Here is a 15,293-nt window from a genome sequence, read left to right as displayed (position 1 = left end):
CAACTCTGCGAGCCTGGTAGACGTGGGCTGGAGTGGGAAGGATGCGACCATCCCTAAGTGGAGGGAGTGGGGTGTGCAACAGTGGCGAATCACCCTTTAGGGCTTCAGCAAAGACACAAGGAAGACGTCATGAATATGGGCATCGGCCAGCAACTGGAGACGATAGGCGACGCTGCCGATGAGCTCCAAGATCTGAAAGGGCCCGAAGTACTTGGGGGAGAGCTTGTGACGCTTTGCTTCAGTGAGGGACAGCTGGCAATACTTGTGCAGACGGAGCCACACATAATCGACTGGTGCATAAGACTGGTCGCGGTGGGTCCTGTCATAAGAGTTCTTCATGCACGACTGAGCTCAGAGTAAGTTGTCGCGGATATGTGCCAGCATGCTGTCCCGTTCCATCAAAGCCTGGTCAATGGCAGCCACACGTGAAGAGCCAGCAAAGTAAGAGACCAGGCGAGGGGAAGGGCAACCATAAACCATCTGAAAGGGGGTCATCCTAAGTGCTGAATGGTAGGACATGTTGTAGCAGAATTCGGCCCACGCGAGCTAGCGGACCCACGTCTTCGGATTATCACCCACAAAGCAACGCAGATACACCTCCAGTGTGCGGTTGACAACCTCGGTTTTGCCCATCAGTCTAGGGATGGTAAGCAGAAGAGAAAGCTAGCTTGGTGCCCTGCAGTCAAAAAAGCTCCTTCCAGAAGGTGCTAGTAAAAAGAGCATCGCGGTCGCTCGTGATGGTCTCCAGTAAGCCATGAAGGCGCACAATGTTGTCCATGAAAATCTGAGCTAAATGCACTACTGTATATGGATGTGATAAAGGAATGATGTGGCCATACTTGGAGAAACGGTCCACCATGACCAGGATGGTAGACTTACCAAATGACTTCGGAAGACCCTCAATGAAGTCCATAGAGATCTCTGCCCAAACTTTAGTAGGCAAGTGAAGGGGCTGCAGCAAACCCGCTGGTTGGAGAGTCTCAGTTTTGTTGCGCTGACAGACTTGGCATGCTGAGATGTAGTCAGCCGCCATGCTCTTCATACCCTTCCATTAAAAGTCACGGCTCAAGCGGAAATAAGTGCACTGCTGATCTTCATGAGTACCGTTGTGATAGGTGGACAAAATAGTGGACAATAAGGGTGAGGTGGCAGCCAGATAGATGTGTTGCTTGTACAGGAGGAGGCCGTCCTGGATGGTCCAGCTGCTGTCCGAGGGCTGCTGTTCAGTGCACTGGAAGAGGGCGAGGAGGTCCGGGGTCTGCTGAATCTCATCTCGAATATGATCGATCAGCAAGAACCGAGGTTGACTGATGACCAAGAGTTGGGGCTTTGGGTCCTCACAGCGGGACAATGCATCAGCTCCTTTGTTGAGGTGGCCGGGGTTTGAATTCCACCTGAAAGTTGAAGCCCATCAATTTATTGAGCCAGTGTTGTTGGGGGCACGTGGTAAGACACTGCTCCAGAAGGTACTTCAGGCTGCAGTGTATGGTACGGATGAGGAAGGGGCGACCCCAGAGATATGGCCTCCAGTGCTGAATGGCGTTAGCTAAGCCAATAAGTTCACGCTTATATGCCGCGAGTTTGTGATGATGAATGGCTAAGTGTCTGCTGAAATACGCAATGGGATGCCCCTGCTGCTGTAGAACGGCCCCGATGATGCCCCCGGATGCGTCGCATTCAATAACAAAGAGATCCTCAAAGTTCGGAAGTTGAAGCACGGGAGCGGATGCTAACGCCAACTTGAGTTGATCAAAGGAGGAGGCTGTTGCCTTGGACCATGCGAATGCATGACGTTTCAATAAGCTGGTCAGTGGTGCAACGAGCTGCCCATAATCTTGGATGAACTTGCGGTAGTACCCCGATAAGCCCAAGAAGCCTTTTAACACTGTTGCTGAATGTGGAGTAGGCCAGTCCACAGTGGCTTGGATCTTGGAACTATCCACCTGGACGCCGGCGGCAGAAATGACATGGCCCAAATAAGCTACCTCCGAAGCACCAAACGAGCATTTGGAGTGCTTGAGGAATAGCTGGTGTGCACATAAGAGTTGAAACACCGTACACAAGTGCTGAATGTGGCTCTCCCAAGTGTGGTTGTAGATCAAAATATCGTCAAAGAAAATAAGGACATATTTCCGTAAAAGGGGCCGAAATACCTCGTTCATGAGGGTCTAGAAGGTGGAGGGGGTGTTGGAGAGCCCAAATAGCCTGACCAGAAACTCAAAGTAGCCATGGTGAGTACGGAAGGCCATATTCTCCACGTCGGGCGGTTAGACTCAGATCTGATGGTACCCAGAACGTAAATCCAGCTTTGTAAAGAAGTTGGCACCATGGAGTTCATCCAAGAACTCATCTACCACGGGTATCGGAAATTTTTCCTTGACAGTGTGCGAGTTCAGCTCTCTGTAGTCGACATAGAAGAGCCAAGTCTGATCTTTCTTGCGCACTAGCAGCACCGAAGAAGCAAAAGAGGACCTTTTGGATTGAATCAGGTCTTGTTCAAGGATCTGTTGGCATTGCTTCTCGATTTCATCCTTCTGGATGTGCGGGTAACGATAGGGCCGGACAATGACTGGCTTTGTGCCCAATTTCAGCTGAAGGAGATGGTCACATGTCCGGATGGGAGGAGGTGACTGAGGCTCTCTAAACAAGTCCCCAAATTCAGAGATGAGGGACTGCAAGTTGCTGCTGTCCGAGGTGGTGACCTGTAAATTCTGGAGTGTGCAGCGAGCGGGGGCATGAGTGCCGTGAAGAGTGAGGTCTTGCTGGTCGGAGGTGAAGGTCATGGTGAGGGATGTGAAATCCCAAAGGATAGGACCCAGCTGTTGAAGCCACTTGATACCCAAAACTAAGTCAAACCCAGCGAGAGGAATGACTAAGAAATCGGGCTCGAATGGATGGCCTTCAATATCAAACCGGACTGCTGAACATACTCCAAGACTGGAAAGCTTCGTCCCATTGTCCACTAAAACTGAGAGGCCAGAGTTGTGTTGCACGGGTAAGCCCAGCTGCTGTGCGGCGGTCTGGCTGAGAAAGTTATGGGTGCTGCCCGAATCAACCAAAGCAACGAGCATGAGATTGTGGATGACGGCGTGGACCTGCATGGTGTTGGTGTTGTGCAGGTCAGTCATGGCGTGGAGGGAAATGTCAGGTTCCTCCACTGCTGGCTCGTCTTCGGTGTCGGAAAGGTCACCCTCTTCCGGATCGCCCCCTTCAAGATAAAATAGTCTTTGGCATTGATGGCCAGGATGATATTTTTCATCACAATTGAAACCGAGGCCTTGAGCGCACCGCTGCTCCTGGTCGACTTTAGAGAGGCATTTGATGAATTGGGGAGGTAGGGTGGTGGTTGGGGGCTGTAAGGGAGGAGTGGTATTGGGGTTTGGGTGCAGGAAATTGGGGGGAGCAGGGGGAGGTGCTGGAGTAGGACGTCCTGACCAGGGGGGTCTTCTGCCAAGGGAGTCTCTCAGGATGCGATTTTTGGCATCTAATGATCGGGCCAAATTCATGGCATGGTCGAGAGTGGTTGGGGCCAGTAATGCAACCTCAATGCGGAGTGCCTCAACCAGGCCTGCTGTGAACAAGGGGACGTACAGGTTGGGATGCACCAAGTCAGTGGCACGTGCCAGCTTTTCTTGGAAGGATTTCTGGTACTGTGCTAGTGAGCCAGATTGTTTGAGGTTGACTAAGTCGCCAAGAGGGTAGTGGCGGGCAGGGGGTCCGAACCGTAACATGCAAGAGGCTCTGAAAATCTCCCAATCATACAGAGGATTCTCATATCGGAACTGATGATACCACAGGAGCGCTTCGTCAAACATGTGGTAAGCAGCAAGTGGAACTCTGTCCTCGGGTTGAGTTTGTTGATGCCAAAAGAATTGGTCGCAGTTATGCAACCAAATGAGAGGGTCCAAAGACCCATCAAACTTTTGAAAGTCCAATTTGGCGTACCTTGGCACCGAGGAAGGGGCTGGTCCTTGGACGCCCATGGCTGTAGGGTGTGTGTGTGTGTGTGTGTGTGTGTGGGGGGGGGGGGGGGGGGGTGGGGGGGTGTTGTATGGTGTTGGTGGTGGTAGAGATTCCTTGCTGGGTGGGAGGACGTGGGTAAACTTCATCCATCTGGCCCATCAGTTGCTGGATAGAGAGAGTGTACTGCTGCTGTTGCTGCTGGGCAGAGTCTTGGAGAGATAGAAGAAGTTGTTGGAATGAGTCAAGCTGGACCTGTGTGCTTACACGTTGTGCCTCCAAAAAATTTCGGATGTCATCAGAGGAAGAGGAATCACCAACAGTGTTCGGCTCTCTGATACCATTAGGTTCCTTCGCCATGGATCTTGTCACTCGGCATTCCCCTTCAGGTTCCAGTTTGTAAGATGGAGAATGGTGTGAAGAAGCCTCCTTGGCGTCACTGATTTGTTGAAGAGCTCAAAGGCAGATGGTGTGATGAGTGCGTGAGGGAAGAGGAGCTCAGTGAGAGCGTTAATCTATCTTGGCTACTGTATTCTAACTTAGGAAAATGCTTTCCTTCATTTCAATATTGTCCTTTATAAACCAAGGAAGGGACGCTGGCCACACTTACACCTGATTACAAAATGACCTACCATATTACAAGATTACCCTTCACTAAGGGATGCTGGAATGAACGCTGGCCAACACTTACGCCAGATTACAAAATGACCTGCCAGATTACCAAATTACCCTTCACTAAGGGATGCTGGCCAATAACACTTCACGCCCAGATTACAAGGGTTCCCCATGATTAATTAGAACAATACCTCTCATGACTTAACCTAAATCTAACAACAATTAAATCCTATGCCTGGCAAGGACTCTTGATGCTATGAAGTCCATAACAAAACCCTAACCCTAAACCCTAAGTTAAGGGGTTGTAATATTATAGTTTTATAAATCTATAAATAGAACTTCAAGGGGAGGGTAAGGAATAATCAATTCCATAACCCTTCTTCGTCCAGTTTTCTCCTAATGAGTTTCTTTTCCTTTTTCTCCATGAGGTAAATTCATGGAGTCCTAAAATTCAACATGGTATCAGATTTTTGATTTTCAGGACACTGATTATTGTTTTTTAGGTTTCGCTTTGTTATGGACTCAATAGCACACCGAGTCACTCAGAGGAGGAAACAATGACTCACCAAGTCACCTAATTTTACTTTTATTACTTACGTTGCTTTTAATTTCGAATTTGATTGATTATGTAATAAGCCTTGAAGGTAGGGGTATAGTTGGGATTTAATAAACCTAACCCTAACGTATCTTGGCGTGAATGACCCTATTTAAAGGGTAAGGAATGAGAAATAAGGTAAGTTCGGATTTAGAGTAAAATAGAGTAATTAGGTTCTTGCTAGGTTCCTTATCCTAGGGTTCTTGGCGTGAACTATCCTTGGTGGTTTGCTGCTTCCATTGGGGAGTCTTTGAGGAGATCTTGGAAGGAAAAGGAAGAGGAATCAGCCTTCTCTTCCAAGCTGCAATAGTCATCCATTTCTTCCACGAACCAGCAGTGAGGGAAGGAGGATTTGCATGAGCCTTAGCATCAAGAAAGGGGTTTTCGAGTTGCTGATTGAAGGAGGTCTTCAAGAGGTATTTTTATCTATCTTTTCCGAGTTTAGAAGAGCTAGAGACTGCCCTCTTTACATTCAGCATTGGTAGTTGCATGAATTCAGAAACCCTTCTCATTGACGTGAGGTATAAAGTGGGGTTTCATAATTGGATCCTTAAAACAGTCTCTTGATTGAATTGGTGCATCTATAAAGGAAACTCCTTTTCAATTATAATGTGCGAGGGAAGTAAAAGAGAGTTTCTTTTCACAAAAATGTGTTAAGAAACCCTCTAACAGTGCTGGATCCTTATTTGATTCATTGAGTTACTAGATCCATGGTTAGGGACCATAACAACTTGGTATCAAAGTAGGGTAACCCAACAGATATCAGCAGCCATGAATTGCTTGAAGCTATCCTCAAAGGCAATGCAGATAATGAGATTTGCTGAATTGGAGGAGAGGTTCTCTAAGGTTGATATCGGTATGGAGACCTTGAATGGAAGAATGGACAGCATGGAGACTAGTCTGACTACTGGAAGGAACACAACTCCAAAGCAAAGAGGAGGGGACCATTCATATAACAGAGGGGGAGATGAGTTTACAAGGTGCACGAGTTTCTCAGGCCAGCAAGGACCCATCATCCCAGGGGGACCCTTCAACCAGGGGGGAGGCACTGTACCTGGCTAGCAAGGACCCTTCATCCCGGTGGGACCCTTCCACCAGGGAGGAGGCACAATACCTAGGTACACTAAACTTGAATTTCCCACTTATAATGGGTCAGAAGACCCTTTGGTATGGCTATATCGTTGCGAAATTTTTTTTGCCCATCAACGAGTACCGACGTATGATAAAGTGGGGATGACTGTTTTCCACTTACTGGGAGAAGCACAACTCTGGTGTCAACAAGTTGAGACGGATAGTGGAGTGGGAAGAATTTAAGAATTTATGCTCTCTTCGTTTTGGTCCTCCGGCGTACAACAATCCCTTGGGTGATTTGGTTATGTTACGACAAACTGGTTTCGTGGAGCAATATCAGAAACTGTTCCAGGAAAATTTACCACGAGCAAATAGTATGGTATGAGTGGACCAACAAGTGGCGTTATTTACAGCAGGCTTGATGAAGGCGTTAAAGCTTGAGGTGGAGCTCTATGCACCGATTATATTATCACATGCGATGAATATAGCCCGTGCTTTAGAACTGCGGCAGAAGGCCCTGCACAGACGACCCACATGGTCAGGGGTTCGGACCACAACACTTCCTCCCAAACACACTCCGAGCACCAATTTACTAAGGGATACGAAATCGAGCAATCATCCACCTCAGTACATAAAGAAATTGACAAGTGCTGAGATGATGGAGAGGCGGTCCAAAAATTTGTGTTACAATTGTGATGAACCATATCGGGTTGGACATCAGTGCAAAAGATTGTTTTTAATTGATACGGTTGAAGATGATGATATCGAGGTGAAAGAGGATATAATAGAAAAAGCAACACCAAAAATTTTCGTTTAAGCAATTACTCGGCAAAAGTCAGCAAAACCATGCAAGTTAGAGCTCAGATCTTCGATCGGGAACTCGTGGGCCTAGTGGACTCGGGGAGCACCCACAATTTTCTTAGTTTGACGGTGGCCCAGTGATGTAAAATTTAGTTACATCGGCTTTAATACCTCACAAGCGTACGAATCGTTCATGTAATTTAGTGGGAAGCGAGGGTCATATCCACAGGGAGGACTGAATTTTGTGTATTCTTCAGTCAACTAGCCTAACCAAATATGATGAATTAATATGAACTAAACACTAATTATATCCTAAATTATCAAGCAATCATCTGGTTAACTACTTGCACAATAGGAAACGTCAACTCTGGATTTTACGGTGATTCGTGCCTCTCTCGAGCGCCACGTAACTACGGATCCGATTTCTCAATCCTTGCGTCTAGCCCCTCTCGAGCGCATAGAGTGAAAGACAGAAATCGGATTAAAATACCAAAATCCAACCTCAATTATAATCCTACCCTAATTAGCTAATTTAATCAAATATCCGAAAAACAAATATTCAATAAACATTAATTATCAAATCATATTCAATAAACATTCAAAACCTAAGTTCAAACTATATAAAAAATTAAATTCAAAAATAACGAATTACTTCCCTTCTCCTTCCTCTCGCTCGGGCAGCAACTCGTTCTCACTGGTGCTGCAATTTCCCAAAATCAATGGCTTCGGGTTGGCAAGAGTGAGTGGCCGGAGGTAGAGACGACGCCGGCAACGAAGGTTGGAAGCCGACAGACGGAGGTAATGTCCAGCGAAGAACGAATCAGAGCTGACGTTCTCTAACCGGCTCTCTCGAGTCTCGGTCGGAGTTGGAATAGCTCCGGGACTGGTCGGAAATATGTAATAGACGCCGGAGGATAGTCGGAAAGCGGAAGTGGCACCGGAGAAGCCCTCTCAGATCACTTCTCAGCCTGGCGAGCGACGATTGTCGAACTCACCTCGACGGAGACTCTCTCGAGCTCTCCTCGGGTTTGTTCTCGGTTGTTGGACGGCAGTGGACGGCGGTGGACGACGGTGGCACGGCGAAAGACAGTAGCCCGGCGAACGACGGTGGGAAACTCCTCTCGGGTCTCCCCTATTTTCGGTGCTTTGTTCTGGTCGACGTACCCTCTGTTTTCTCTTTACGCGCCTCCTTCCCTTCGACCATCTCTCATTTATTTTAAAATGATTTGACCTAAAAATCACCTCCATTTCACTAAGGGCATTTTGGTAAATATCTCCTTCTCCACCAAAATTCTCCTGAAATTCCATAATTGAATCTAGAAAAAGCATTTCAGGAAGAAATAAACCTTAAAAACAATGAAATATAATTCAGGAGAGAAAAATATGCAATATCGACAGTGATTAATGCCAAATTCAATAATTGCTCATTTCATTTGAAAACCGATAAATAACCACCTATAACAAAATTATAAAGGTTATTCTATTATAATTAACCTAGTTCTCATGTCAGAATATGGCATCTATCACCCAGCACCTGCAGTTACAGATTCTTCCCCATCCGACAGCCACAGTCTCAATTGCCAATAGGGAGAAGGTTCCTAGCTACGGAATCAGCAAGGAGGTAAATTTTACTATTGGCACTACTTTGTTTCATGCTGAGTTTTTTGTTATTCCTCTGGCTGGTTTTGATATGGTGTTGGGAATCAAATGGTTACAAACGTTGGGACCCATTTTGTGGGACTTTTCTGCATTGACAATGAGTTTTTTTGCTACGTGGTAGCCAAGTGCTCCTACAAGGAAGTCAGATAGAAACACAGTAGCACATTCATTCTCTGACTGCCCCAGATAATTCAGGAGGCAGTATTGATGGCATGATTGATGAGTTCTCCGATCTTTTCTGTGAGCCTATAGGGCTCCCCCCACTCAGACAGTGTGATCACCGTATATGTTTGAAACCAAGGTCAGATGTGGTTGTTGTTGGTCCTTGTCGGTACCCTCACCTCCAGAAAGATGAGATTGAAAGATAGTGTCAGGCAATGCTACAACAGGGCCTTATTCACAGTAGTAGGTCCCCCTTCTCTTCACCAGTTCTGATCGTGAAGAAACATGATGGGACTTGGCGCTTTTGTGTTGATTATCGTGAATTGAACGTGCTAACAGTGAAAGACAAATTTCCCATTCCGGTGGTGGAGGAGCTCCTCGATGAGCTACAAGGATCGTGGGTCTTCAAAAAATTAGACTTACGGTCTGGGTGTCATCAGATTCGCATGCATCCAGCAGATATTGAAAAGACGGCATTCCGAACACATCACGACCACTTTGAATTTGTGGTCATGCCTTTTGGGCTATCAAATGCTCCTTCTACTTTCCAGGCGCTAATGAATGAGATATTTAGCTCTTACCTTCGAAAATTTGTACTTTTTTTTTTTATGATATACTCATATATAGCAAATCTCGAGATGACCACTTATCACATTTGAGAATTGTATTTGATTTATTGCGAGCACAACAAATATATTTGAAGAAGTCCAAATGCTCCTTTGGGGAATCTCATGTTGCATACCTGGGCCACATTATTTCCCATGAGGGGGTCACTGTTGATCCCAAGAAGATTATTAGGTTCCTCATGAGCCATGGATCTTGTCACCCTCCTCTCTTCTCTTCCTTCCATTACCTTGCTTGACGTTGAGATGGAATGAGGGGTTGAAGGGAATTGATTTTCGGAAAGGAGAATTGGGGGAAAAACGGAAGAGAGCTTGAAGGAGCTCTTGACCTGTTTATCTAAATTACGTTAACTAAAGTGAACTCAATTCATAATCTTCATTACCCTAGCCGTCCCCTTAAATAGGGTGGAGGACGTCCAAAACCCTAAAGACCTCTTGGGTCAATGGTTCAAACCAATAAATGCTAAACCAACCCAAACCAAAGACAAAACCAAACCAAGAAACAATTACATGAAAATTGAAAAACACATTCATTAATTCCTACGCCAGTTGGTAACTCGTGATGCTATAGAGTCCATAACATCACCCCCCTCCTGGAGAAAGAGCTTGTCCTCAAGCTCGAAGGAAGGATATAAAAGTCGAAATGCTGATAACGGCTCCCATGTGGTGTCACTGGGATTGGCATCTGCCAACTGGACTAGAATTTCCCAATCCCCTTGAATGTGGCGTGCTTGTATTACCTGAGCCAGAAGAGAAAGGACTCTGCCCTCATGTAGTGGCGGCAGTGGAGTGTGCAGTAGGGGCGAGTCACCCTGGAAGGGCTTCAATTGGGAGACGTGAAATACATTGTGGATCTTTGCTTCCGGTGGTAGCTGCAAGCGGTATGCCACGGGCCCAATTAAGTCCAATATCGGAAATGGACCATAATATTTTGGAGACAGCTTATGGCGTTTGGCTGCAGTCAGGGACAGCTGGCGGTAGTGTTGAAGCTTTAACCACACATAGTCTCCAGGGCAATAAGATGCCTCCCGGTGCTTCTTATCATAAAAGCGTTTCATAGAGTGTTGGGCCGCCTGCAGATGTGTACGCACCGCAGTGAGCATAGCGTCTCGTTCAGCTAATGCTTGGTCCAAAGTGATGACTTTGGATGCCCCCGGTTCATATGGTAACAAACGAGGTGGATCTCTGCCATAAACTACCCTGAAAGGAGTAGTACCCAGTGCTGTGTGGTAAGATGTGTTATAGCAAAATTCTGCCCATGAAAGCCATTTCACCCATCTTCTAGGTGCGTCTCCCACAAAAACAATGAAGATGCATTTCAATCATGCGATTGACAACCTCTGTTTAGCCGTCTGTTTGTGGATGATAGGCAGACGAAAATGACAATTGGGTGCCCTGTAATTTGAATAATTCCTTCCAAAGAGAGACTGGTAAAAATGGCATCCCTGTCACTGATAATGGATGAGGGAATTCCATGTAATCGGACAATGTTGTCCATAAATAATTGCGCGACCTGAGCAGCAGTATATGGATGCGCCAAAGCAAGGAAGTGCCCATATTTTGAAAACCGATCAACGACGACGAATATCACCGATTTACCTGATGAAATGGGAAGACCAGCAATGAAGTCCATGGAAATATCAGACCAGATTTGAGATGGTAGTTGCAGAGGTTGCAGTAGGCCGGCTGGACTTAAAGATTCGGCCTTGTTTCTTTGACAAATCTGACAAGCAGCTACATAATCAGCAATTGTGCTCTTCATGCCCTTCCAGTAAAAGTCCCGACTGATTCGAAAATATGTTTTCTGTCGACCCTCATGTGTGCTATCATGGATAGAGGACAGGATGGTGTGAAGAAGTGGGGATGTATTATGCAAAAAGATCCTGTTTTGTAGAGAATGAGACGATCTTGAATCGTCCAATGAGGAGCAGTTGTCCCCTGTTGAATATCCTGATATAATGACATGAGATCCGGATATTGATTTACTTCCTCACGAATAGAATCTAATAGCAGTGCACGTGGGTGACTGATAGCATAAATTTGAGTGGCGGAAATATCCCGACGTGATAAGGCATCAGCCCCAAAATTTGAACTACCTTGCTTATAATGAACCGTAAAATCGAAGCCCATGAGTTTAGTTAACCAATGCTGTTGTGGGGATGTGGTGAGGTGCTGTTCAAGAAGATACTTGAGGCTGTAATGATCTGTACGAATGAGAAACGGTCTTCCCCAAAGATAAGGTCGCCAATGTTGGACAGCCTTGGCTAACCCAATCAATTCCCTCTCATATGCAGCTAACTTATGGTGGTGTTGTCCCAACTGACGGCTGAAATAAGCAATGGGGTGTCCCAATTGTTGTAACACTGCCCCAATACCTCCCCCGGAGGCATCACATTCCACCACAAATTCTGCCTCAAAATCTGGTAATTGTAGGACTGGCGCTGAGGCTAAGGCCTCCTTTAACAGGTTAAAGGCCTGTTTTGCTGAAGAAGACTAGTGGAAGGCATTTTTTTTTAGCAGGTTGTTGAGTGGTGTTGCTATCTGGCCATAAGATTGGATAAATTTTCTATAATATCCCGCTAAGCCCAAAAATCCCTTTAATGCTCTAGTGGAGGTGGGAATCAACCAATCTATAACTGCCTGTATCTTGCTCTGGTCAACTTTCACGCCCACAGCTGATATGATGTGGCCCAAATATGCCACCTCAGATGTACCCATAGAACATTTCGATTTATTCAAAACCAAATGATGAGAGCGTAGAATGGTAAATACCTGGTGGAGGTGGTGGAGATGTTCTTCCCAATTTTTGCTGTAGACCAGAATGTCATAAAAAAAGACTAACACATAGTGGCGCAGAAGTGATGAAAATACCTCATTCATGAGGGCCTGAAAGGTGGATGGTGCATTGGAGAGACCGAAGGGTATGACGAGGAACTCGAAATGACCGTGATGTGTGCGGAAGGCAGTCTTCTCCACATCCGCCTGGTGAACACTAGTCACTCAGAAACATGATCAAAACTTGATTATCATCCAAATCCATGTGGATGATATCATATTTGGTTCTAAAAACCCCTCTCACTGTCAAGACTTTGCTAGTATAATGAAAAATGAGTTTGATATGAGTTTAATGGTAAACTCACATTCTTCCTTGGACTTCAAGTAATGCAAACCAAACATGGAAAATTTATGAATCAGTCCAAATACACTAAGGGATTTCTTAAGAGATTCAACAATGAAAATATTAAGTCAATTAGCACACACATGATTTCCTCCTTAAAACTTGACTCGGCCAACTCTTGAAAGGCCATACATAAAAAATTGTATTGAAACATGATAAGATCCCTACTATACCTTTCAACCAATAGATCGGACAAAATGTTCTCAATATGCCTACGTGCTAGATTTCAATCGATCCTAGAGAACCTCACTTAGTGGCAGAGAAAAGAATTTTCCATTATTACTAGGGACACCAAACTTAGGTCTTTGGTACTCAAACTCATCGACCATTGATCTAGTAGGTTACACATATGCTGATTTTGTCGGTTGCAAAATTGATAGAAAGAGTACCAGTGGTAGTTGTGAATTACTTGAAAGTATGCTTGTCTCTTGGCTTTCCAAGGAACAATATTAAATTTCACTATCCACTTCTGAAGCTGAATATATAGCCTATGGAAGTTGTTGCGCACAAGTTATTTGGATGAAACAACAATTAGATGACTACAGCTTAGATAAAAAAAATCAAGTCAATTGTAACAACATGAGTGCCATAAGTCTAAGCAAGAATCCAGTTCTCCACTCTCGATTAAAACACAAAGAAATTAAACATCACCTCATCGGAGAGTTGGTTCAAACCAAGGTTATTAAGATTAAATTTGTCCCCACCAAAAATCAATTAGCGGATATCTTTACAAAGCCATTTAAATTTGACCATTTATCTAAGCTTCGAGGAGAACTAGCTAGGCATGAGCAACCCACCTTGATTCACTTAGGTTTAACATTTTGAGCTGAAAGAACATATCCCAAGTTTGTAGTGCCAAAAGAGTGCAGTGGAAACCAAAAGATTACATTTCCATCACTCTGATTAGTTCATTGATTGATCAATGCCTATTGGTTGATTGATCAATTAGAACGATTAATCGATCAATTGACATAGAATTGATTGATCATTAATGACAGGAATTGAGAAGTTGAAGAGACACAAACAATTTTTAACCTAATCTCTTCACTCCAAATAATTCCAAAACCTTATTCCAACGAATCCTTGGAGTTCCAAAGCCCCAATACTCCCTTCTCGTTCAATTTTGACCAATTTCTTTGTTAATCCGAGGCTAAAACCCTCTTTTTCACTCAAATATCTATTAAACTCAACTTTTCCACCATGGTGGGTATAAAGGTGACTGTTATACACGCAATAACATTGCTAAATTATTTAGAGTCTAATTAATTGTTTTTCTTTACTTTATTTTATTTCAGTTAAAAAATTAATAGGCCATAGGGGCATTTGTATAATATTTTATCTGGAACCTTGTAAGGGTGAACCCTATTTAAGGGGTAAGAGTAATCAGAAAAGGCAAGTATTGATTTAGGTTAAACAAGGGTTTTAATTTCCCCTCAATGAGCTCAGGGGTGTGCATTCTCCTCAAAGAACCTAGGGTTTTCAAGCTCCCCTTCGGCTTGATTTTCATGTTTCTCTTCTTCCTCCCTACGAATCGCTGTGTCAGATCTGGGATCGTAACAATTGGTATCAGAGTGGGAACACAATGAGCGATTCTTCATCCCAAGAAAAATGGTTTGCCATGCTCGATCTATTGGAAGAAATACGCACACGTTGTTTAGCATTAGAAACAACATGGCATGAATCTTCCATTAAAATTTCTGCAAGGGATAAACCCATTGCCGCAGAAAAGAAGGTCATACGACCTAAAATCTCTGAGCAAGAAAATTTCATAGATCGCAAAGCAGCAGACGCTATCTCAGACGGGAAGAAAGGCCATGGCTCAGAAAAATTTACAATCTCCGAGTAGGGCAATCTTGTTCAACAGTCCCGATCCCTTGGAAATCCAAAATCGGACGGGTATTCTGCCAAAAACTCGACAGTAATGGTGGATTTGGGTTCAACCTCAAAAATCCCTTATCACGGGAAGAAAAATGTCTCCCCGAACAGGAGAGGAAAAAAATTCCAGAGATTTTCTGAGATACCACTATCTCAAAAAAATGTCACCCTAACTTCGCCAAGCTTCACCGAGTGGAAAAGCATCATGTGGTTGTTGTTCGCCATTGGGAAAAGGGGAGGCTACGTCAGAAAAAGGTCTGGTGGGCTTTGGCTTTAGGACTCCCTCTCAATCTCGCTCTCGACAGCCCAATGGGAAATCAAATTCAACGCATTTTGGGGTATGTTTCTGAAACGCCCTTGATTTGTATATCAAAACGATTCTTCCATAAGGATGATGGGGCTCAAATGGCCTGAGCAGCAGCAACGCTGCTCGAATTTTGGGCTGGGCGTTTTCTCTTCCGTGAAGTAGAGAAATAGAGCCAATTTTATGGCATTCCAATTTTTGGGTCTAAAATGCAAAGATGGAAATTTTTTGGGGATTTCGGGAATGGTAAAAAAAATTCTATGGGTGATGTTTTATTTTTTTGTTGATGAGAACAGCACCAATGCGTCTGTTCATTGTCAATTTCAAATCATTGTGCTTAATTTTGTTGGTCCCATGTATGCTGATCGGCCACTATTTGTAAAAGTTCTTCAACCAGGTGAGAGTTCTGAAAATGAGATGGTAGCTACGGTGGGAAAACCTGGAGAGACT

General features: G+C 44.7%; 1 protein-coding gene across 1 annotated transcript; it reads right to left on the bottom strand.

The window, feature by feature from the left end:
- Positions 1-2,273: 2,273 nt before the first annotated feature.
- LOC137949417 (uncharacterized) lies at positions 2,274-3,983 on the bottom strand. Its single transcript, XM_068795476.1, has one exon. The coding sequence runs from the start codon at positions 3,981-3,983 to the stop codon at positions 2,274-2,276; it is 1,710 nt and encodes a 569-aa protein (XP_068651577.1).
- Positions 3,984-15,293: the final 11,310 nt, after the last annotated feature.

The sequence above is a fragment of the Aristolochia californica genome, unplaced genomic scaffold, assembly GCF_029961685.1.
Source record: "Aristolochia californica isolate CCGP_79_NKW_82.1479 unplaced genomic scaffold, dmAriCali1.0.hap1 SCAF_14, whole genome shotgun sequence".
In the NCBI taxonomy this organism is placed as follows: Eukaryota; Viridiplantae; Streptophyta; class Magnoliopsida; order Piperales; family Aristolochiaceae; genus Aristolochia; species Aristolochia californica.
Note: the sequence above shows the minus strand (reverse complement) of the source record. Positions and strands in the feature narration are given on the sequence as shown.